Source organism: Balaenoptera acutorostrata, chromosome 8 (assembly GCF_949987535.1).
Source record: "Balaenoptera acutorostrata chromosome 8, mBalAcu1.1, whole genome shotgun sequence".
Lineage (NCBI taxonomy): Eukaryota > Metazoa > Chordata > Mammalia > Artiodactyla > Balaenopteridae > Balaenoptera > Balaenoptera acutorostrata.
This window is the reverse complement of record NC_080071.1, coordinates 6,932,379-6,958,009: the sequence shown is the minus strand read 5'-3', so window position 1 is coordinate 6,958,009 and position 25,631 is coordinate 6,932,379. Positions and strand designations below refer to the sequence as shown.

At 38.6% G+C, this 25,631-nt stretch overlaps 1 protein-coding gene across 2 annotated transcripts in view; it reads right to left on the bottom strand.

The window, feature by feature from the left end:
- Positions 1–1,994: 1,994 nt before the first annotated feature.
- The window catches only part of ARHGAP15 (Rho GTPase activating protein 15), a 610,484-nt gene continuing 586,847 nt past the window's right edge, over positions 1,995–25,631 (bottom strand). For both annotated transcript variants that reach the window (XM_057551505.1, XM_007183022.2), the window contains one exon: positions 1,995–2,488. In XM_057551505.1, coding sequence (XP_057407488.1) covers positions 2,305–2,488 — 184 coding nt within the window. In that variant the 3' untranslated portion in view covers positions 1,995–2,304. The remainder of the gene's footprint in view (positions 2,489–25,631) is intronic.

The following is a 25,631-nucleotide window of genomic DNA, read 5'->3' as shown; positions in this document are numbered from 1 at the left end:
ATCAGTTCTATCAAATCTAACCCCTCAGTGAGGCAACCTAGTATACCTACAACCTTGGCTTTTAAACTTGGAACAGTTGACACGAGCATCATCGTTGTCTCTGAGATGTTATGGCATCTAATGACCTTCCGGCGTAAACTTTTTTACGTCTTTAGCATGTATAAGTCAGATCCTGTGATGGGCGCTTTGGCTCGGCACCTTGGAATGGTCTTCTTCCAGAGAGGAAACACAGTCTTTGATTAAATGCCCTTAGCAGGCAGGGACAGGACACAGCTGGGGTTTGAATAAGCTAAATCCCATCAGATTGGAAATCAAGAAGCTGCTGCTTTTGAAGATCATACATCTGGAACGCAGCAGAGGCACGGGGCTGTGAGCCCCTGCTCAGAGAAGGTAATGCCACTTCTCTGTGGCTGCTACCGCTTCTTCTCTCTGGCTGTTGCTCCCAGAATTACGTTAAAGATGGACACGGGAAGAGATAAGATTTTAAACCCGGGGACTACTGAGAAGTAATGAAAGTCTTGGAGAAGACCTAATTAAGAATATGAAATGTCGTGGAAACGAGGAGGACTTAAATGCCAGAAACTCTCGTTTCGTGTCTCCATGTTTTTCTGAAAGGCACAAGCACAACTTTGAATAAAAGAAGAGCTTAAAGCTGCAAGTCTGTTAGCTCATTGCTACCAGCAACTTTAGATCATGGGGTTCTGCCTCATGTGACTTTCCTTGGCTTTGTGGTATTTGTATATGTCCCACTCCATGAAACCACACTTCAGCATTTATTGTGGTCGCTTGTGTTCTTGGCCATCAGCCAACTTACTGGCGCCATTGCCAACATGAAGACATTCGACAGGGGTAAGGGAAACCTCTCCTTCCTCGGGCAGCTCCGTGGATGCTGGAGCTGCATGCACATCTGGCTGTCTCTCGAAAAGCCGCTCTCCCTCCACCGTATACCCCACCCACGCAGACAGCCCAGGCCTCTGAGCTCCTTATTGCTCTAAGTGTTTGCTCTTGGATCCGTGCTTCACGTGTTTTATTTACAAGCTTGATTTTTCATTTTATGAACAAATCGATAACTAGACTTACTCTTTATCGCACTGGATTAGCTTTATTTATTCCATTTGAATTTGATTAAAAAGCTGTCAAACATAAGTCTACATTTTTATCAGCAGAATAATTTCACAAAACCGGCTATGAGATGTGTTCAGCTAGAACACAGTTTTCAAAATAAAACAATGTTTGATATATTCTAGACAGTTACCCTTTTGTTTATCCATGACAACTGAAATTAACCATCAAATGGATAAAGCAATCCAAGTCCAGTCAAGTAATCCTTAGGGCATATGAAAAAAAAGCCTTTTTAAAAAAAAGTTCTTTCTAGATGGATTTAATGTAATTCACCAATAAAGCATCCTCAGAAGCATAATAAAAATTCTACATAAAATGACATAGCCAGGGAAAAGGAAGATATACAGTTTGATGAAGATTCAAAATGGATGTTAACATTAAAAATGAGCAGTCATGCAATTCCTGTATAATATAAAGATCAAAATTGCAGGGCACTAATTTTGCTTCTAATTTATAAGACAGTGTGTTTATGGGACTGCAAATAGTATATGTAAAAAAAAACATATCCAATGGCAAATGTTTTGAACTGCCATTTTTCTTCAGAAAAAATGCCATTCAACGTGTATTTGTAAATTTCAGCATCTAGCACCAAGGATAGCTAGACTAGATTTACACTTAACGAAAAGGTTCTTGAAAGAGGAAATACGTCTATTTTGGTTGCGATTCTGATTTCCTTTGTTCTATTTAAAAAGTATTCACTTCTGCCTTCTCCCCTCTTTTGGTTCTACTCGTGTACCCGTGGGCGTATGGGCAGAGGCCTGAGGCAGCCAGGGTAGGGAAAAGGCTCACCTGTGTGGACACATACCCACACTCTCACACTCACACTCACACTCACTCTACACATACACAACCGCACATCCAATGCCCGGGAGTCGAATTAAGGCTATTTTTGGATACGTGCTGTCCTCCGCACACTATTTTATAGCATGGAGCATGCATAATGTATGCCTAGAAGTGCTGGAAGGCACAACACTGAAGGGGTTAATGTAGAACACATATAGGCAAATATTGTCAACTATTTTATTCAAATGTTTGGAACTTAAACACAAAATCATCATTAAGTTTGCACAAAATGAGGCATCTGTCGCTTGAAAGGAAAAAAATATTTCAGAAATATGTTTACAGAAATGTAAAAATATTAGGCATCGAGACAGATGTGAACATAGTAACTCGTCTTGTCTGTCAGTCTTCCTCCAAGCCAAAGATCTCACTGTACTCGCTCAGCATGAGCTCGGCGATCTGGTTCTGGTACACCATGTGCACCGCCATGTTCCCCGTCTCGTTTTCAGCTCGCAGAAGGGTGGGTCCAAATACAATGCCTAGGCTTTGCGTGGACATGAGGTTCTTGGATGCTTTGGCCACTATCCTATGGTGAGAGAGAGAGAAAAAAAAAAAGACCCATTGGAGTTGGAATAAAATTGTGGCTACTTTTGAATTATAAAGTTCTGTGCTCTTGAATCCTTTTTCTTCCTTAAATTTCAACTTAAAGAAGGAGAATAAGGGCAGTGATTGGCTTTGGCAAAACACAGAATGCAACACAAGCAAAAAAAAAAAAAATTCAGGTTCCAGAAAAACAACTATACCACAGCATTATTTAATCTTCTACTCTGTGTGCTTTACTGTATGGAAATAGAACCTATGACTTTTGGGGGGAGAATTCTATCCCCATAATACCTGGCCACTGTGGGTGCTTAATAAATGTTTGTGGAATGAATGAATGAATAAATTAGCAAAAATGACAAAAATTACTGTGGAGAGTTAACAAGATTCAACCTGTGAAGTGGTTATAGTCAAAGGAGGAAACAGGTGAGACATGCACAGAATATATAAGAAGCCAAACACACAAAAAATAGAACAATAGATACATAATTCATGATGGAAGGACCGAAAAAATAATTAAGTTTTTAGTGATTAGCATGAGTAAAGTATTCCTGACAAATGCTAATTGCAACATGTTTTGTAGAGAGGGTAGGTTCTGGGACATTTAGGTGTATAACAAAATTCTAAGTGTCCCCACCCATTTTACTCAATTTAGCTCACATCTCAATAAAATGCAGGAGCCTGTAGCATTTGCACAGGAAAAGAGTCCCACTGGAATCAAAGAAATGTTTGCTTATGTGAGGACTGTGGAGAGCTGGAATACCAATGAAACATTAGGATGTGGTTTTATTACTGGTAACGTCTTGCCTGCTTCAACACGGGACTCTTAAAAAGAAAATAAAGCCCCCTCCTATCAATTGAGACTTTAAAATAAAAAAAAAATAATGCTTATTCTCACCACTGAAACCTCCTTGATTTTATATTAAAATTAGGTTTTAGTGATGTTAGGGAAATAGGGAGAGCACATGGAAGGACAGGGTGCTAAGAAATACTGTACTCTGCATTCCTCCAGAACCCCGACCCAAGGGAAATATAAGCTCAGAGAATGAAGTGGGGCAAAAGAACACTTTACTGCAAGGCAGTGGGGCATCCGGTCTCAGAGCCCACTGGGGCACTGGTTGAGTTCTAGCGGACTCTGTGTTTGGTCTGTGTGGGCCTACCTAGTCCCCACTCAGAGGAGGCAGGAGGAAGGAAGACTTGCTCTCTTTTCATCCCTCCACAAACCCAGATCTCTGACATACCATTTCTGTGACCAAGAACCCATGCCTTCTCTCTCCTGAAAGAGACTAGTAATCAAGCAAAATCAAGTATTATTCTAAGCAATTTTATGTATGTATGTATGTATGTATGTATGTATTGGCCACAGTGGCATGCGGGATCTTATTTCCCTGACCAGAGATCAAACCCGCACCCCTGTTCCGTAGTGGAAGCGCGGAGTCCTAACCACTAGACCGCCAGGGAAGTCCCTATTATTTATGTTTTATTTAATTTAATTTTTAAATTGAAATATAGTTGATTTTATTCTAAGCAATTTTTTGGTCTCATTTAATCCTCATAACAATCCCATGAGGTAGTATCTATTATTTAAGCCCTTTTGACAAACGAGAAGACTGAGGCCAAGAGCGGCAAAGTGCCTGATATCACACAGAGCTGAGGCTCAAACCCAGGCAGGTGGGCTGCAGCTCCCGTGGAAACATCATTGCCCTGGGGTGTGTTATGGCTCCTATGCTTAATAACTGGGCTGACTTGTCACTCTGCCATCCTCCACATGGTTATAGGTCCTTCCATAAGAGGGTCTGGAGTTTTATTCCTCACAGTAGCATTGTGATTGACAGCCTGGTTACAATGGATTTATTGTGGGAAAAATGACTCTTAAACTTGGACTAAATATTCAAGATATTCTGCCTCCCATTTTCACTTTTCTTCTCCTTCAAATGGAAAGCATTTGTACCTGTGAGTAATGTTGGCATGACTACATTTCTGGAAGGGATTCTCACATTTAAAGTATCAGTGAGTTATCAGAGACTTCAAGTTTAGAGTTTCCTTTGGAATGTAAGAAACTGTGCCACTTTGCTACTACATTTACCAAAAGTCTGTAGAATGATTTTAAAACACTCTCCTAACCTAGAGTAGGCACAAATGGAGTGGGGCTTTGCTTCTCTTTAACACACCTATTTCCCGTGGCTTAAAGTCTCTCTTGAGCCTCTCCCAGACCTCTTGATTATAAAAATCACTTGTATGATTCATTGTGAAGGAAGACAGTTTTTCTCTTTTGGATTTAAAGTAATACCTTTTTGGGATACTAACTCATTCATTGACTATGCCACAATAATAATTAAAAATTTTGTTAAATTTGGAGAGAGATAACATAACTGATCAATTAATTATCTATTAGGTAAAAGTTGCTTTAAAAACATTACCCATAGGTAGCAAAGGTCTAAGCTGATAAGAATTATCTAGCAGAGAACAGGGCTCAGAAGGCACAGGGCATGAAGAAGGTAAAATTAAAAGCAAAAGCCTATTCAAGTATGAAGGTGAATGGCTGATATAGGGCCAACAGGGTAGAAGAAGAACATTAGGACCTGGAGTCCAGGGAGACTGAAAGTGGAAAGGGGTGACCTCAAGACAGATTGATGATGGGAGATATAGTTTCCTAGTTAATAATGGCTATAATTTCAGTCGATAGCAGGAACAATGAGATTTGGGGTAGCTGGGAGCCAGAATTGTGTCAAACTCAAGGTGAGGCTAGAAATCAAGGGACGTCCAAGAGCTGATTATTGGAGGGGACAGTCGTGGCTGTCATTATTGGAGATTATGGGGGTAGAAGCTGGAAGAGGTCTAGGGTATCTGGAGGAACTGGGGTGACTGAAGGGGTCTCCAGGGCATACAGGAAAGATATAGCTGGTGGGACTCGAGCTGTGAGAGGAGAAAAAGAAGGCTGAAATGGGACTAGATTATTTTTAAATTTTCCCAGTGTTCTTTATATTTTTCCTGCTCAGCAAAAGTCCTGATCTGAGAATCCAGAGCAGGACCAAATCTAGAGGAAACCAAGGCTGAGTTTCAATGGAGTGAAGAGTAGGAGGCTACAGCGGGCTGTCAGAGCCCCCTCAGGGAAAGGATTCTGTCTCTTGGCCAGTGGATCATGGGTGAGGACTCCTGTAATGGATTTCTGCCAATTCATCAGTTTCCTAAATTTCCCATGGACAAGTGTTCACTTTGAGCTCTTCTGCGTGTGTAAATGTGGAACATTCATGCCATCTCAACCCGTGTTATTTGTGTCCATTTCTCTGCACACTCTCCATGTGACTTTAATAAAACCAGTTTTAACTAATGGGTGCTTTCAAGTAATCTTGTTACAAGTAGATTTTACCAAATAACATTTAGTCTTGTATTCTTGTTATATTTGCATCACTGCAGGTTAAATTTTCTTAGCAGCTTGGAATTTTTTCCAAGTTGGGAAAATTAAGTTACTTGCAATAACTTTTAGAAAAATCAAATGTAGTTAAGAAAGAATGTTAAGAAAATGTGGATGTGTATTATACAGAATGCATGCTTTCTTGCCTATTGTCTGTTATAAAACGTGTGCTTGTGTGTGTGTGTGTGTGTGTGTGTGTGTATTTCATTGGCAATTTATGTTCTGAATATCAACCAACCAGTAGTTGGTATATTGAGAAATCAATCAATCTTTAGGTTAGAAAAGATGCTGAGGGTAAAGACTATTTTGGGGTCGAAGTCACCAACTACCGAACTATATGATTCATGTAGATAGGCAAAAATATTCTCACATCAACATTCACATTAGATTAAACCCCTTTATGGTAAAGAGTGGTGATAGATATTTCTAACAAAGAAGGCTCCCAAACTGGGGATGTCTGGAAAATGTATTCATGCTGTTATAGACTTCACTATTCAAACGTGAACTTACCTACTCTGTACCTCAACAGACTCTTAAATAGTTAAGTGGTTGATTTAGGACCACATAAGTAGTCAACCACAATGTCAAAAAAAAAAAAATATATATATATAGCTAGAATACAATCCTACAAAATTATTCAAATCTCAGTTTTTTACCTCAGATCAATGGGTATCATAATTTCCACTCTCACTGTGGGGACTAGCTGGGCATTGCAAATGTCATTATTTCTGAAGGCTTCAACTAGTAAAACATATGTAGAGGAGAAATAGAGGCTATTGAAAGAAATAAAAGCCCTGCATGGAAAAAAATGCAATCTAGTGTGTAAGATGGAAAACTCTCAGAAACAGTAAGTTGTACTTCCAGTAGCTTAAAATGCAGTTGAGTTGTATTATTGGAGGGGAGGATCTGATTCAGAAACCAAATACATTTTTACTATGGGTTTGGCAGTACTTCCAAGACAGCTTTCACTAAAGTGAGTTCTGCAAAACACCATCTCTGTGACATACTTCACAAAAATAGCAATCTGGAGTAAGAAAAGTTTTGGAGAAAATTATATGCCATTCTTCTTTCTTGGAAATTTACAATGCACAATAGCATGATAAAGGCTCTGACAAGTCCTGCAGAAAACTAACCCTGTTCATCTTTGTGTAACTCTTGTGTTCCCTAACTTACTTGCACGTTGTGGATCCTCTTCCTTGAGAGACAATGAGGAGCATACGTTAAGAAATGTTACTTCTAGTGTGCTTTGCTAAGGATCTACTGAGTCTGAAACATTACGGATCTTACCCTCCTATGCCACCCAGGCTTCAGAACTCCGTAGCAGCTAATTCAAAGAGGTCAGATTGTGGTCATTTCTGGCAAGTTCCACCCCTCTGGTAGGGCTTAGATTTCATCTGGCCTTAAACTCCATGACAGTGTTGTAAATTTTGAGCTACAATTTAACCTGTTTTCAGCAAAGAAATGAAAGAAACTCCCTTTTTAGGACAAAACAAAGGCCAAAAGGCAAAAGACCACATCTGAATGAGAAAGGTGAGAGCAGAGACATGGTGGAGAGATTACCATACAGTAAATTGATGGATGATAAGAAGGTGCAAAAACATTTAGATCTTAGATCAATATTTGGAAATTCTTCTACATGTTTGTTTACTCACCATTAGATTACTCCCAAGAAATCCTTATAGCAAAGATACGTGATTTGCAGCAACATGAAGAGCTCAAAGTTTAGTGCCTGTGAATGCTTGACTAATAGGAAAAAGACCCCAAACTGCAACTCTTTTGAAAAAGGCTATTTATGAACACTGCTTAGTTTAAAATAGCCTGACAAAAATAATTATGATTTTATGAATTTGTTCACAAAATAGCACTTGATATGTGTTCATTTTAAAAGAAACTCTTATACCGCTAAGTAAATTCAAGTTTATAAAATCTTGAAGTGGGTAAGAATTCATTTTTCTGGCAAGAGATCAAAAAGGTGATATACAGTTTACAGCATAAGAAGGAGAAGAAATGCCAGAGCTACTTTTTGTTGGGCCCAAATGGACGGAGCAATGATCCATCAATTTTAGATTATTTTAGAAACAATCTATAATCCAGAGCTATAGATGCTGGACCCCAGACAAAAAAAAAATCCTCAGAGCCTTATGCTGGGTAAGTTTTTCCAAAAGTGAGCTGAATTGCTAACTCAAAGGAATTTCTTAGTTGCTTAAAATCACAGCCAAATGATTCAAAATGAAAGAGAGATTTACTATAAAACTAAAAATTAATGCTGAATTAATAAGACCAAAGCATTTAATAATAGTCCAGCTCCAAACAGATATATGGATGCAAACTTCCTTTTAAGTTTGTGCTTTGCTGTTACCATAGTGACTTGGAAAGGAAGTAGAAAGCCACATAATTGCCTGCAGAACAAGCCTCAGGTTATTGGAGGTGTACTAAAAATATTCCCTTCCCTATCTCTGGATTGCTGTGATTTTCCAGCACACATAACTTTAGGATGGTTTAACTTGAATGGGGAAAGCGCGGTGGTAAACGTACTTTTGCCATCAGGTCACACTTGCAAAATACAGCTCATCCACTGTATGTGAAATGTTAATTGTGACTTTGACCATTTCAGTGAAGAGAGGCTGTTAAAAATAGAATAAATTTTCAATGTGCTCAACTTATGTTTCCTATGTGCTATAACTACTTCGGGGGGTGGTCCATGCTAACCATATGCTTGCCTACTCTCAATCTGCACAAACTATACTGCTGTCTACACTGGCCTTTTTATTTTTTTTTAAAGATTGGGGACTTAGCAGGAATTCTACCTTCTCCCTTAAAGTCATGGCTGTATGTTAGAACATTTTTCAAATATTGCAAAAGCAGAAGAGCATTCACAAATGTTTTTGCATTTAATACTAATGTATTTCAAGGTGGTCATTCACTGGTGATTCAGTCATTTTTTTATATGCAAATTTATAAATTAATTGATTTAAACTAATTGTAAAGTCTTCAATTTTATACTTAAATATCATATTATTATTGTTTTCCAAAGTAAGCAAGAAAACTATCCTCCTAAAAGGGAATTACTGCTATATTCTGACATTTTTGCTTTTAAATTATCTTTAAAGCTATGTGTATGTAATTCTTTCAAAGCACATCATGGAAAAGGTACTTTATATGGCAGTCGCACATTCACAGGTAACATGGCCTTATTCTTTGCATTTATTGAGTACCCTCTTTGCATTGATTGCATTGCAAAAGACTGAAACATTTTCAATTATTCACTTGTTTCATATTTATATTGATTGGCCATTACAGGGAGAGTCTAATGTATCTTTAAAGCAATATTCAGAACAATAAGATAGGAGGAGTGATAAAATTAAAAAAGTGATTAGCCCATAGACTTCAAAATGGCTTATTTCTGGTTGGAATATGTATTCTATAAGGTGATAACAGCCATGGATAAAATGGGATATCATAGCCAAAGCCCTTACATAGTAGATAATATCAAAAGGAACACTAACACTAGTTACTATTTGTTGAATTATCTTTTATGTGCTAATCACTGTGCTTCAAATATATCACAATTTTCAAAGGTAGACTTAAAAATCAGCTTTAATTTCTTTTGTTATGATTATAAAGTAATACATTCTATTAGAATTTGAAATTTTAGTGAAGTATAGTAAAGAAAAAACCACACCAGCAACTGTAAACAGTAACTCAAGGTACCCATTATTCATTCATAAAAATCTGTTACTCAGTAGACCTGCTATTACTCAACACCTGCTAGGTACCTGACGCTGTTCTGGATGTTGAGGATGGTGCAGTGAGTAAAACAAAGTCCCTGCCCATGTGCAGCATACAATCTAGTGGGGGAACCAGACAACAAACAATACACTAATCAGTATACAGTGTGATTTCAGGCACTGAGGTACTTCAAGAAAAACTAAGAGAAGTGGTGGTTCTTCCACTGACCCTGGGAGCCTTTTAAAAGTTTCTCATGGCCTAGAATCCATCCCCAGAGATTCTTCTTTACCAAGAATGAGTGGAGCCTGGTTGGCTGTGGATAATACAGCCCCCAGATTATTCCACTGTGTAGACAGGTGGAAAGTGCACATGTGGCAGACAAGGTGCTCAGAAGTTCTTTCTAAGGAAGGGACGCTGGGGCAGAGACCAGCTTATGTGCACAAACCAAGGGAAGGAAAATGCCAGGCAGGGAAAAGTAGGTAGAAAGCCCCAGTGGTGAAGTTGGGCTGGGCGGTTCTAAGAATAGAGAAGAGGAGAGTGAGGCAGTGAAGGTAGGAGATGCTGTGGGTGGACTCATGGGCCTTGGTAAGGATTTAGGACTTAATTCTAACAGTGATGGGAATTCAACCTTGGGTTTTGAGCAAGAGACTAACACTGCCAGCATTTAGTATAAATGTATAAGTAATTTATTTACATACGTATTCAAGAAAATACTTTCTATATAATTTTGTATTCAACGTTTTTCACTTCTATCATGAGCAATTCCCATGTTTTATATAAGTAGTATATATTTTTTACTCATTATCTTATATGGGACAGAATGGGCTGTACCCTATGATTTCTTAGTATAAGTGAAATTGATGTATTAAAAAATCTTTTTGTGCACTCTTCTTTCTCCACATTTTGGAGTATGTCTTTAGGCAGTGGTTTCCAAATAGGGGCAACTACCCACTCCCACTCCCCCTATTAGGCATTTGCAATGTCTGGAGACATTTTTGATTGTCATGACATGACTGGGTGGGGTGGGGGAGTTGAGTTGCTCTGGTACCTAGTGGGTACAGGCAAAGGATGCCATTAAACATTCTACAATGCACAGGACAGTCCCCCAAACAAAGAATTTATCCAGCCCAAAATGTCAATAGTGCTGCTGTTGAGAAACCCTGCCTCAGGGTGAAATAGTAGAAATGTAACAATCAGATCGATGGTTCTGAAACTTTACCATTCACGAGAATAATTTGGAAACCATATGAAACACAAGTTGCTGAACTTCACCTTCAGATTTTTGGTTCAGCATCTCTGGGGAAGGACTTGAGAATATGCATTTGTCACAGGTTCCTAGAGATGATACAACTGGTCCCAGGACCACATTTTGAGAACTCGCGCTAGATTAAGTTATGGGTTCTCTTTTCTTAAAATATGATAACGTGGGATATGTAACATGACAACCCATAGTCCTGTTAGCATTATTATCACTTGGTTTTATTCTTTTTAAAATAATTGCTAACTTGATAGGTGAAAAATGATTGTCATTGTTTGAATTTAGGATTCTTTGAAGTTAGGAAATGGGGAAGAAGTTAAAAAAAAAACAACCATGTGGATTTTTTCTTCTGTGAACAATTGTTCATATCACCTGCCTTTTTCCTATTGAGAGCATATCATTTTATTTGTTTACTTAATCCATTTACTTATTTTGTATAACAAAACTAACACGTAGTCTTTAACAGTGTGCTAATCAGGAGTATGTAGAATAAAAAGGTAAAATACTCTCTGGTTTTCTAGTCAAACTCCTTCATGATAACTATAATTAACAGATGGGTGTTCCTTCTGGATGTTTTTCTATCTATCCATCTACCTATCTATATATATATATTTTTTCTTTTTAAAAAAGAATGAGATAAAAAATACATAATATGGTACAATTTGCTTTTCCCCCCCTTAACTATATATCATGGGAATCTTTCCAAGTCAGTACATATAAAAATACCTCACCCTTTAAAAAAATGCTGTTACATTTCATAATACGGAAATAATTTATTTAACCATTCCCCTGCTGATGGACTTTTAGGTTGCTTCTAATTTTTTGCTATTACAGACAATGCTACAATGAACATCCTTGTACATATAGATTTGTGAGTTTTTTATGTATTAAGATGCGTAATACTTCATTACTTTTGTTGTACTTATATTCTCCCAATTCTTTTTTTCCCTAATTTTGTTTATTTAAATCTTGTGTGGTCATATCTAGCACTATTTCTTTTGGAATTTCTATCATTGTTTTTGTTATTATAAAATTCATCCATTTAAATAAATCAGATAAATGTCATTAATATTTTTTCCTAGTTTTAAAAAATGATTTCATTTCATATCCTCTAATTCATCTCGGTATATTTTACTGTTTGAAATGTGATGGTAATCTCAATCTTCTTTTTCTTCAAAAGCTAGCTGATTCCCCCAACCACATTTCTTGAATAAATTGCCATTCTCCATTGATTTGTGATGCTACTTAACTACAACTCACAGACACACACACCTGGTATTTTTACTCTGTGGATGATTTCTGTGTGTATTCTGAACTAGCACTTTGCTGTTTAAATCATGATAACTTTAATATACATTAGGAATCTTCCCATTTTTTTCTTTTTCAGATGGGAAGGAAAATTTTCAGATGGACAAAAGGAGCCTGAGAAAGATTGAATAATTTGATCAAAGTCATGTAAAGTGGCAGTAGCACCTAGATGAAGATGCAGATCTTTATTACTCTGGGAGATAGATATTCTTTCCACAAATAACTAAGATTCAAGAATTTTGGGGGCTTCCCTGGTGGCGCAGTGGTTGAGAATCTGCCTGCCAATGCAGGAGACACGGGTTCAAGCCCTGGTCTGGGAAGATCCCACATGCCGCGGTGCAACTAGGCCTGTGCGCCACAGCTACTGAGCCTGCGCGTCTGGAGCCTGTGCTCCCCAACAAGAGAGGCCGCGATAGTGAGAGGCCCGCGCACCGCGATGAAGAGTGGCCCCCGCTCGCCGCAACTAGAGAAAGCCCTCGCACAGAAACGAAGACCTAACACAGCCATAAATAAATACATAAATAAATAAAATTTAAAAAAAAGAATTTTGGGTTTGAAATCAAGGGGTTTCTTAATGTCAAGGCCTGAGGCCTGAGGCAGACGTGGAAGAGAAGTGAGTCAGAAAGTCGGCACAAGTCTTGGGTGACATATTTTGATTTTTTAATCACCTAACTCACATCCAAGGATATATTTATAGGGATGAGAAGGGTGTTCAGGTGGAAGAAAAACCAAATTAATACATATTGTCTTTTTCTCCAGATTCGCACAGTGTTTTAAACTTCTGAGAGCATTCACTTCTCACTGTGAAAAGAAATGCACTATTTGTGGAGATTGGTTGAGAGTTTCAGCTATGGTTTCCCTTAGCTGTTTTCTCTTAAGCTTTAAAATGGGTTTAGCCATTCACATTTGACCATGTCAGCAGTAAAACAAGTCTTAATTTTTATTCCCTGAGCTCTGTTGATCTACCAATAACCATGGATAATATCACCATCCTGGGAGGACATTGCCCTGGATTTAGGGGAGAAAGGCTAGGAAATGTATTACATGTTGGGAGTATTTTTAGAAAAGAAAAAAAAAAAAAAGCCTGTTTATTATTCTTTACTTGGAATTTGTCCAATAAGGCAGTTAAAACACTAGTATGTGCTGGTAACATTTTATATAGAACATTGGGGGCTGTGTGTGGATCAACATTAATTAGGCCAAGCAGAATAAGGCACCTAATTATGAGACATTAGTGGAAAATATAGAACTTAAATATTTGCCTTGTGGTGTTAGATAAAACTAAAAGGAATACTATCAATATGCAAAGTCAGGATTCATCAACCTCTTTTTTTTTTTAAATTTCTTTTCACATAGGTGAAGAGAACAGCTATTCCACTAAGGGCATCTATCAAATCTTCAGCAGTTTTCTAGAAAATTGTTTCCTTATTTAAAAGGTCCCAGAATAGCTGAAAGAGAATCAGTTGTAGTTTGGGTGTCAGCATTCATTCGTCCACACTTAATTTTACTTTCTGAGGAAAAATAAGCTTTAGATGTTTTTCACAGTGACTTGACTCTGAGAGGCTGCACTAATAGAGGCTCCAGGGTGAATGTGTGAAGCAGAGTGAAGGCTCCTCAGTGACCCAGGGCAGGGACTGATGGTGTTTTGGTTTGGAAAAAGGAACAATTAGGGAAGCCATGATGACTGAAAGCAAAAAGCCATGATATGGAAGAAAAAGTCTACTTTCCTCTAGTAAATCCAGTTCCTGGAATTGGCCCAGAGACAAATTTCACCTCCATACGACGAATTAGAGTTATGAAAATAGACTAGGCTCCTTCAAAAGATTCACAGTTATTATAGAAAATTTAGAAAATGTAGATGAGTCAAAATAGAAACTAAAAATCCCTGATAATTCCATCACTTAGATATTACTATTATTAATATTTGGTATAGATTTTTCCAAATGTATACTCGAAAAATAGGGGGACTATCTATCAAGGTTATTAAATATTCTGCACATAAAAAGAACATAAGTTCCCCATCAGGAGGCATTCAGAGATGTTCCAGATTCCCGTATTGAATGGCAAAGTGAATGACATTTAAAGTGTGGTTTGGTTTGGGCTTCCAGATTAATGACGAAAGAATGAACATTCTGGGAAAGTCAAACTTTCGTTAGAGATGAGGTGGGATAATATATAATAACCGAGGTTTCTTACCCACCCTTCCTTATGCCTCTTTCTTTTCTCCAAGATTCAATCAGCAGCATTTTGTCCTCAGTGGAGGGATGGTACAACAGAAAAGCAGAGAAAGTGCTTTGGACTTTTGTAAGCTAGGGCATTTGAATTGAAAAGGACTGGGCCTCAGTGCCCTGGACTCAGAGTTGCAGCGATGGCTTAACCAATAGATTGGAAGGTAGATGAAGAGCCAGGCTACCCTGCCGCCAGACAAGAGAAAGATTTCTCTGGATCGGTAGAAAGAGAGTTAAGAAGAGAGCTGAGACTTTGGTGAGGTCCCGTGAATACGGCCCAATCCTGAGTCCTTCTTATCCCCCTTCCCTGGGGATGCAGGCTGTTGGAAGGTTTGAGGATTCTGAGATCAGATAGACCCATATTCCCCTCCTTGGGGAAAACCTAGGGGTATAAAAAAATTCCAGACTTCCTCATGTTCAATGTATTAGGAATAAAGACAAATTACTGCATGGTGTATCTACGCAAAGGTGGCATAAGATAACTCCACAGTGTCTGTCTGACCAGTGACTGAAACCAAGACCTTGAATTGGAAGTTGGGGATGATGACAGAAAACCAGAAGGAAATGAAGACAAGCCAGGACAGGTGACAAAAGGCAGACACTTTCTACCCTGCTTATCTGGTTTACTACCTTTCTCTAGTAGAATGTAAACATCTTAAGGACCAGGACTTTATCTGTTTTTGTTTAGTGCTGTACTCCTAGACCCAGATTAGTGTTTGGTTCATAGTACTAGGTGTCCAGTAAATACTTATTGAAATACTGTATAAACGGATGCTCTCCCTGCCCCCCACCAAATGCTTAGGCCATACGTAGCCCTCCAGAACTAGAAAGGACCCGGGAAAATGTCTAGAAGTGTCTAGAAGACACTCTGAACTGACTAAATTGAAATCATTTAGAAGAATAGGGCTCACAGGGGAAATTAGTTTCAATTGCGGCACAATACTTACATTGCTGGCACACCTGAGTTTCATACCTACTCCGAGAACATGAAGGTGGAGATGAACAGAGATAATATTTCTTGAGAGCCAGTTAAGGGCCTGTAACTGTGCAGGGTGCCTTTCCTTCCCATGTATTATCTGACAATGAGTTTCTAACATGTACCCAGTTTGAACAAAACGGGTGAGAGGAGTTTAGAATAAAATGTAATTTTTATCTGGTTTATACTATGGATGGTTGACGTTAAAGATAATGACACCATTTTTCTTGGCCATCTAAAATCTGACCATCAAATTCTATTTTAGGTAAAATGCTTGATGTATCTGCAGAAATGCAAACCCCTTCAAAATGTTTATAATACTTGGCTTACAGATAGAAACTACTTGTTTTGCTTTTACACACATGAATTTATAATCTGTAGTGTGGTGGAGAAATAAATCGTGCCAGTTTCTGCACCTGTCCTTGTACAGACGGACATCAGGCTAACTCATGAGTCTATCGTTCAGCACACACCTCTGTAATCACCTGTTATGACTCAAATCTAGACCTTTTTGTGCCTCTCTCAAGTTTCATATGCTGTTATCCATGCTGAGTTTTCATTCTTGCACATACATTTTATCATAATATTATATGTTAGTCATAAAGTATAATAATAGAGATGAGGGATTTTGAATTTAAAACATTGTATAATGTGGTATAATTATTAAATATTAAAAAATTACTTCTATCCCACTAGAACTAAACCATGTGATTTGTGTGCTTTTAGTGAGTAAGGGGTGAGACTATAGGTAACCTAAGATATTTTTAAGTGTATATGAACCAAGCATAAATTAAATAAAGTGACACCAAGGCTGAAATAATGTAAGCAAGCACCAAGTGAAACACAGCAGTGAATTCAAAATAGAGTAGTGTACTGCTACTGACGGTTCCCCTATCCTGACATGCTGACTTAATCTGGCATCAGGAAGGAAGAGAACAGGATAAAGACAGAGAGAAGGATAAATAGAGAAATGAAGATTGTTTTTAGTGTGATCGTGACCAGGCCATTCATATTTCTCCTATAGCCTGGAACCAATCTTATACTTATTGGAAGGTGTGACTTTTAAATGTTCCTTACTTGCAAAAAGACAAATATTCTAGAAGCTCGGTGTTAGCTTGTGGAGGCATCCGTCCTGCTTGCTCTTTGCGTGGAGGTTACTGCAGGGGGGTGAAAATTGTAGATGAGCAAATGTGTTACTTATTCTTTACATTTGCAGACTTTAGGGTAAGTTCTACTTGACAGCTCCCCGATTTCTTTAACGCAGCAAATCTTTAATCAGTCTAGATATGTTAAAATGTGATTTTTACAGCGAATTGACCTGAGTTGAGTACTTGAGTTGAAATGTGTATTTTTCACCCTCAAAAGCTGACTTGGAGGGGAAAAAAAATCAGATATTCTATGATATACTTTGCCTTAGTGACAAGATGTTTTGGGGGAAATCATCCAAGCTTGAAATAAAATCTTTATTGAAAGTAATTCTACATTCATGCCAGTCAGATACATTGTAGGATTAGACCGGATATCCCAGGGGAAAACTACAGTATATGCACCAGGCAGAGTTGATTATTTGGACCTCCTGTCAGTTCTTAACTTCCTGACAATGGCTGAAGCATTCACAACTGCTACAACTCCGTTTTCATCTTTATTTTGAGAGAAAGTTAATACACTTTACCTTAACTATGCCAAATGTACTGGAAAATAACCCAGTAATAAGATACACCCCGCCTACCAAGTGATATCTGTGTGTAGAGAGCATTTAGCTGTGCATTTTAAGGAAACAAATACAAGCAGCAAATGACAGAAAGATATTGTGATTATTTTTTCTACTTGAACTTTTAAATTTTTCTGGCAAAGCCTCCTGTGTGCTGTCTTAAAATCAACAATGTATACATAATTATGGAGCCAAATAAATGGCTTTCATTGAAAATTTCCTTCAAATGGCAGGTGGGGGAGGCTTTTCAAATTATTATTGCTAGAGTAATTTGGTTATCAATGTTATTTGGTGTCAAAAAGGAAGACACAGGTATGCCAGGTGACATTTGGCTCCATTTAGAGAATCAACAACAGCCTGGGATATCACTTTTGAAAAAGTCATAAAATTGTTTCTTTGGATATAATTAACACTGTGACTAAAGAAGAGAGAAAAAGGCATAATTTCAAATTTAGATTTATAGTCTGATTTGCTGTGAAGACAAAACATCCTTGTAGTTCTAGAGGAAAGGAAAAGACATAAACCCCAATAGATGTTTGATAATAACCATGTTCAATTTAAAAATTCAGAACTTAATTTTGTAACTCTCATCTTTTGGTTATATATTTTAAAATGCTTTGCTTGCACATTACCAAAGAATGAAAGCAAAAGGGTGAGGTGGCCCATGACTTGCAAGTATAAGGAGAGAAATGATGACCTACTATCATGTTATAGAAAATGACAAGATACGCCCCTAGACAACGAAGTCTCAAGGTGAAAAGAATATGTGTTCTGAGAACTGTATTTCCTACCTGAGTAATGCATTGGTTAAAAAACTTAAGTTGAAAAAACTTTGTTTTTAAATTCAAAAAGATTATGAATGTCCTTCAGTGGGTGAATGGATAAACAAACTATGGGATGTCTACACTGTGGGATAATGGAATATTATTTGGTGATAAAAAGGAATGAGGGGGCTTCCCTGGTGGCGCAGTGGTTAAGAATCTGCCTGCCAATGCAGGGGACATGGGTTCGAGCCCTGGTCCGGGAAGATCCCACATGCCATGGAGCAACTAAGCCTGTGCGCCAGAACTATTGAGCCTGCACTCTAGAGCCCGCGAGCCACAACTACTAAGCCTGTGTGCCACAACTACTGAAGCCTGCGTGCCTAGAGCCCGTGCTCCGCAACAAGAGAAGCCACCGCAGTGAGAAGCCCACGCACCACAACGAAGAGTAGCCCCCGCTCGCTGCAAAGAGAGAAAGCCTGGGCACACCAGCGAAGACTCAACACAGCCAAAAATAAAATAAATAAAAATTTAAAAAATTAAAAAAAAAAAAAAGGAATGAGCTATCAAACCATGAAAAAATGTGGACGAATTTTAAATGCATGTTGCTAAGTGAAAGAGGCCGGTCTGAAAAGCCTGTATGATTTCAAGTATCTGACATTCTGGAAAAGGCAAAACTCTGGAGATAATGAAAGATCAGTGGTTTCCAGGAGTTAGGGGAGAGGGAGGAATGACTGGGCAGAGCACAGAGGATTTTTAGGGCAGTAGATCTATTCTGTATGATACTATAATGGTGGATATATGTCATTATATATTCGTCAAAATCTATATAATATACAGCAAGAGTGAACCTTAATGTAAACTATGGACTTTAGTTAATAATAATGTATTGATGTTGGCTCATCAGTTGCAACAGATGTCCCACACTAATGCAAGATGTTAATAATAGAGGAGATTCTGCATGTGTGTTTGGGGGTGTGTGGGGCTAGATAGCATATGAAAACTCTCTGTACTTTCTGCTCAGTTTTCTGTAAACTTAAATCTGTTCTGAGAAAGTAAAATCTATTGATTAAAAAAAAGTAAAAAAAAAAAAAAAAAGATAACGAAAGCAGATTGCATTAATTCAGGGTCCAGAGGTCCATTTCCGTTTGTCTATCCTTACGGGCACACACATTTGAATGGCTTTGCACTGTATGTCAGTCACCGTATCCAAAAGCATATTTAAGTTTGTTTCTATGAGGAAGCCTTTAAGAATTGTATTCTGATCACTTCGTTATTTGCTTTCTTGGCATTTAAACATTCAGATTGTATTACATTACTGTTGACGGTTTATTTTGATCTCTAAGTTATTTCATGAACATATGTTTTATCTCCCTCAATTAGATTGCAAAATCTTTGAGTTTAGGTGATGTGTTACCTTCTACTTTACTCCTATTATCATTGCAGTAGGAAATTTGGGTATTCTATACCTTCTTGTTATTACAAATTGATTTTGCTTTATAGGTCACTGGCAGGTTAAATTTTTCCTCACCCAGATGTGTTTTGCTCAAGCAGAAAGTGAGCTGAACTGAACAAAAATGAGGTACTCCCTTATACTTTTCTATCTACAGAGCAAAGCTGTCCACAGCTACTCCTTTTTTTTTTTTTAATTTATTTATTTATTTTTTGCTGCGTTGGGTCTTCGTTGCTCTGCGCATGCTTTCTCTAGTCGCGGCGAGCGGGGGCTACTCTTCTCTGCGGTGCGCGGGCTTCTCCTTGCGGTGGCTTCTCTTGTTGTGGAGCACGGGCTCTAGGTGTGCGGGCTTCAGTAGCTGCAGCACGCAGGCTCAGTAGTTGTGGCTCGTAGGCTCTAGAGCGCAGGCTCAGTAGTTGTGGCGCACGGGCTTAGCTGCTCCGCGGCATGTGGGATCTTCCCGGACCAGGGCTCGAACCCGTGTCCCCTGCCTTGGCAGGTGGATTCTTAACTACTGTTCCACCAGGGAAACCCACAGCCACTCTTGTTAGCTTCTGTCTCTTAAGTCCAGGAGGGAAGTCAAGATCATCCGTGAAACCCTTGAGTCCTTTTCCATGTCAATCCTCTCCCTTTCTCCTTTCCCATGTCTTCTTGTTTTACTTCTTTTGAAAAAAAATTACAGAGGATGGCTGGAGAATTGAATTTGGAAATACAGCAATCTTATGTAACATTTAGAGGCATTTTTTTTTGGAAAAGAGAATTCAGTAAGTGCAAAATATCATCCTTGGATGCTCCGTTTTCAAAGGTTTTATGAGGTAGTGTGAAATTACTTTAGGTTAAGGTGTCAAAAATAGAATGCAGGAGTTATGAGGTTTGTGCTGAGCAGTCTTGCTTCCTCACAGAAATGTCTACACCATCCAAATGAGAAAGAATCCATCTCACTGACCTAGAGAATTGTGTAGACATCCCTGAGGCTTACTGACCCAGCACACCATAGGAACCTGGAGAAAAAGGTGATTCAGTGAGGAAGCTTTAGTCTCGTAAATGCACATAATTTTAATCGTTGTAGAAGATCAATGTGTACAAAGAAACAGAAAGCCTGGTTTCCTCCCCTGGCTACACTTTTTACTGCATGTAGGACTTTGGGGATTCACTTAGCCTTCCTCAGCCTCAGTCTCCTCTTTTGGAAAATCAGACAGTTGGGCTGGAAGAGTTCTAATTTCCTTGTTGAACAATTTAACACTTAAAAAAAGCTTAAGCTCTTTTCTTCCTCAAATTTGAAATGATTTGTAAGGAAAGTTGACACGCTCGGAAACACATGGAAAGCATAGTCCTCCGCTGCAAAATAAGGAAACCCTAAAATTTAAGGGGTTGTAATAATATCTTACGTATGTGTGTACATGCTTTAAATATAATTGACATATAAAGGGTATGTGTGTATATTTTTACTATAAGACATACATTTATTTATTAAAATAAAGAATGAAACAAAAAGGCAGACACTGGGAATTTTTAAGGAAACAGACACCAGCCTCCTGTTCTCTTGGAAGCATAAGGGTGTGTCTGTAGTCTGCATTTTTGTTTTCATAACACCTATAAAAGAATGGTGGCAATGGACCAACGGACCCGCTCTGGCAGAGATGACACACAGGTTTGCTTTACCTGGCTGATGGTGGCTGTCTGCTCTGTGGGGAAGGACCCTGAAGTGGAAAGAGTGATGTGACCAATCAATAATGTCCACATGGGATTTGGATGCAGAATGGTGGTGTATGTGCCAGGAATGTGCCATTCAGGGCAAAAGTAATTTCGAAAGGAAATCAGATACATCTATAGAAGTATTACAAAGCCTTCCTGGATGAGAAAGAATCTGGAAGCTTGAGAGGCAAGCTGTTGGGGGCATTTGAACCAAGTTGCCCTTAAGTGAGTATAGACAAAAAAAAGGGAAAATTGTAGCTGCATAGAGGTGTCGACGTAGACAAAGAGTGAATTTAGATAGATATGAGTTAAATTTCAAAGATAACTATCTGAACGAGATTTAAGGAAATATATACAAAAGATATAACTTGGTAGTCCTTTCAAATTAGAACATATATGCCTGCTTCATTTTTTAAAAGAAACTACTCAATATTTATAATATGTATTTTAAAAAACCCCGTTCCCAATGGATGTACATTACCCACCCCACCCCTATATTTTATTAACTTATAGTCATCAAAAGATCAGACCTTTCTCTGGTTGTATACGAATACTGAAGAGAAAGTCATAGAAAGGAAAAATACAGTCTCTCTGTGGTTAAAAAGATCTACTAATGTCAGTTGTTAAGTGGTCATTTTATTGAATAGTGATAATAGAGGGAAGATGTACAAGGCTGCGGAATAGAAGAGCGTCAATGGAATCTATCCGTTTTGTGTTTATACGTTTGTACTCTTGCATGGCGCCTCACTGCAATGCCTTATCTAGGAGGATTACGAATATGACAACACTCCTGATTTATAGAAGCCCAGTTAGGTTAAACCGTTTGATTCATTTCAATTGGATAAAAAAAAAAAAACTCTTGTTGAAGCTGAATTCTTGCTTTGCAACGAACACAAACTCACACTCATTATTACTTATGGTGCTTTTCTTTATGGATGAAGTGCTTCGCAGCCAAGTAGCAGTAGTCACCAGCTGATGACCATAAGGAAAGGCAAACACTGTCAGTAGAATAACATCCTTAGCCAAGTGTTTATGTTGGATACATATACAATACATAACTGTTCTTAACTAATGATACAAAGTTGGCCTCCCCAAGTTTCTCCTTTTGTATTATTTCTTGCCACCCATGTGTTAAGCAAGATTTTCTCAGGACCTAAGCCCCACCCTAAAAGTAAGTTCGGCTTCTTTGCAAGCTGGATTTATTCCTTCTAGCTCCCAAGGGAATATCATACATCAAATAACTGTGAGTTAGTTGTACGTACAATTGTGGTGATGGGGCTGCTAATGAAGTTTCCAGAGGTGGCTAATTTATGTACCGAGTATCTTAAGCAACGAAATGACCTGGTTAATTTGGCACTTTTTAATGTTGCCCTTTAAGATCTTTTGTTTATATTTTCTTTCTGAATCTATTGGTTTATTATATTCTCAATGAAAGCTTTTTTTTTTTTTTTTTTTTTTTCCTGCAGGCAGGGAAAACATCTAAGTCTTCCTATTAAGAACTTTATTTTCTTTCTTTTCCTTGCTCCAACTTTCCTTGCTTTAAATTTTCTCTAACCTACAATTTGGAATTTTCTCTTCAATTGGCTGAAGTAATGTTTTACTGGCATTCCTCTGACCAGATATTCCCTTGATATGTTCAACACCAAGCTGAAAGATCTGGCAAACCGCTGGGACAGAGGGAATGAGGCATTGGTACATTAGGAGTGAGGTGAAGCCAGCTAGATCAGACAGAAGCTGGTGCAGGTGCAGCCCAGAGCACGGCTCTAGGGGCAGAGGGAAGCTACAAGAAAGAGTCAGTACCGAGATCACAAAAAGCTAAGCAACACAAGTTGGCAAAGTAGTTTTTAAAAGGCTACAGCCAGGGGATGAGCCATATTTGCAGGAACGACATGGTGACGTCAGTCTAAGACAGATAGACGTGGTCAGCAGGAAGATCGCTACTCATGACCAAGGTATCAGGCCCTTCAGTCGAAGTCTCTGCCCCTATTTTTCTAAACCTCAAGCGCTATCTGGCAAGCCATCCTCTCTCTGATAAAGGAGCTAATGTTTGTTCAATCCTTGCCTTGTGCCACTCAAATGCATCATCTTATTTTTTCCCGACAACAGCTTTATGAGATAGGTACTATTATTATCCCCATATTAAAGATGAAAAACTTGAGGCTCATGGAGGTTGTCCTGTGTCACACAGAAACGGTTGTGCCAAGATTTAAAGCCAGGTCCTCTGAGTGCAGAATATGAACTCTTCTTACATTGTTATCCCTCTGTCCTTCTCATACCTCACTGGTTCCTCTGTTTGCTATTCTTTCCCCCAAGTCCTGGGTCTCTTTAATTCCCAATCAGATAGCCCTCATCTCTGTACCCAGAGCTTTGAGCCAGCCTTTCCCCCTTCTTCCCCCAGTCCCAGCTCACTTAACCCCAGCCCGGGTAAGAGCCCCAGGCCCCTTGCTTTCCTGGCAGGAGAATAAAGACAGCTGGCAGTGAGAAAAGCCTGTGAAGGAGAATATGAGCGCGGTCGTGGTTATGGCTTTGCTGTCTGAGAACTCCCTCTGTCAGGGAACTGCTTTGGCTTCCCACACTTGCTACATGGACAGATGTTTTCAATTATTATCACTGACAAGCCTCCGGGCCAGGTTCCTTCTGATTGGCTGTTACAGGACTCAGAGGGGACTAAAGGAAACTGAGGCTAGGACACAAAACACCTCAGTCATCACTTTAATCATGTTTCTCCAAAGCAACTGGTTGAGTTGGACAGTTCACCCAGAATTGGAATCCTTTTGTAAACACAGACTCAATTTCCTTTTAAACCTTTCTTTCATTCTGGTTTCAATTTTTCTGCCCGTAGTTTTTCTGACATTGTAAGAGAGTGAGACATTTGTCATTTCTTTACCAATTCTTTCCTTTTGTTGTTCATCTAGAGTTTTGGGTACATACCAGAGTATAGTGGGAGTTGTGACTTAGTGAAATTTAACTTGATACTACTAGACTTGGCATTGCATTGTCATCTGCAAAAATGACCTAGGTCTGATCTGGAAGCACGAATATCATCCAATGTTTCCACCTATAGTGACCTGGGGAATGTTCCACCCTAAGTCCAAAGCCACTTCTCACTTAAGTTTTGCATCAACTATAGGAGCCGTTTGACATATCTGTCTTGCATTACTAGGACTGTTGTCTAACTTTCTAACTAATAATTGTATCAGCCATAATTACCCTGATTTCTTTTCCTTACCACCTCTGGTGTGTCCTAAGGAAATCCAATGACGAATTGATCCCAAGGGAAATCTGAGGGAAGCCTTGGCATGGTTGAAAATAGAAAAGAATGTAGACATGGCTCTCAGAAGCCACCCTGACAACCCTCTCTTCTATGTTCCTTCTTCTTCAATGGGATTAGTTATATTTGATACCACTCAGCCTCTAACTTCTCATTATTTATTCCTTCCTTCCTATTTCTATAATTAGAAGGGAAAATTAGACTGTCAGGTGGATTAAAGCTTTCTAAATTCATTTTTATTTCCCATTCTGTCATTTATCTGGTTAGAAAAAAATGTATTCAAGATGCTCCAGTGTTTCTGCATATTAGTTTTCATGTTCTTTTGATGTCCTGAAGTTAGGTTTGTGTGTGGTCCATCTTGCTCAAGTCTCCAAACTGCCTTGTCTCTGCTGCCATTTTAAAACAATAGCAGCAGACACGCAAGTCACCAAACGCATTTGGTAAAACAGACAAAATCCACAGACTTAATCCTGAAAGCTGGAGTCTCCATTTTAATTTCTGAAAAATGTCTCCTTGACTTTCAAACCACACTCTTTATTTTAAGCCCAAAGGTAAAATATTATAGGATGTTAATTCATCCTTTTCAAAAAAGGCACATGAGGGTTAAAACATATGCTTTCTTCTTCACTCAGAAAAAAATTCACTCCAACCTTTTGGGGAGGGGGAATCACATGTAGCTCTAAAACAGCTGAAGCTAAAAACATCAAAGTTGGCATGACTTCAGTTATCACTGAATCAGGAAGATCAAGCCAAGTTTTTGAAGAAAATGGTTGAGCATTTTAAAACTAAAAGAAGTTAAAATGCTCTTTCTGAGCATGCTCATTGGGAGGTTTTAAAATATTTTCTTTAGGTTGGCTTTATTTTGCTCATCGCTTTGGAGACATTTCAACAAAAACTATCTAATTTGTCTTTATTAATATTGTTCACTGATGCCCTAGCCAAGGCCCAAGTGTCTGTCACCTGCTAAGGTGATGTTTTCACCATGGTTGCCCAGGAACCATGGCTACTCAGCAAGGGTGAGTCATCTTGGTCTTTCACATTTTTGTCGTCGTTGGGTTCAGGTATTTGCGGTGGGACAAACACGGGGGAGGGCTGAGGGATAGAGTGTTGAAGCAGTTCCACAACAATACAGTACATTGAATATAGTTGCTAGATCCTTGCCTGTTTTAACTTCTTCTCTCAGTTATCCACAACTTCAGTATTTCCCCCCAAAATGGGTAGGATGGTTTGAGTATTTGAAAACCAAGAGGCAGTTTAAATCAACTCCCAAGCACATAAATATGGTCCTTGAAATGGAAACTGAATAGACCCTATGTTCATCGTT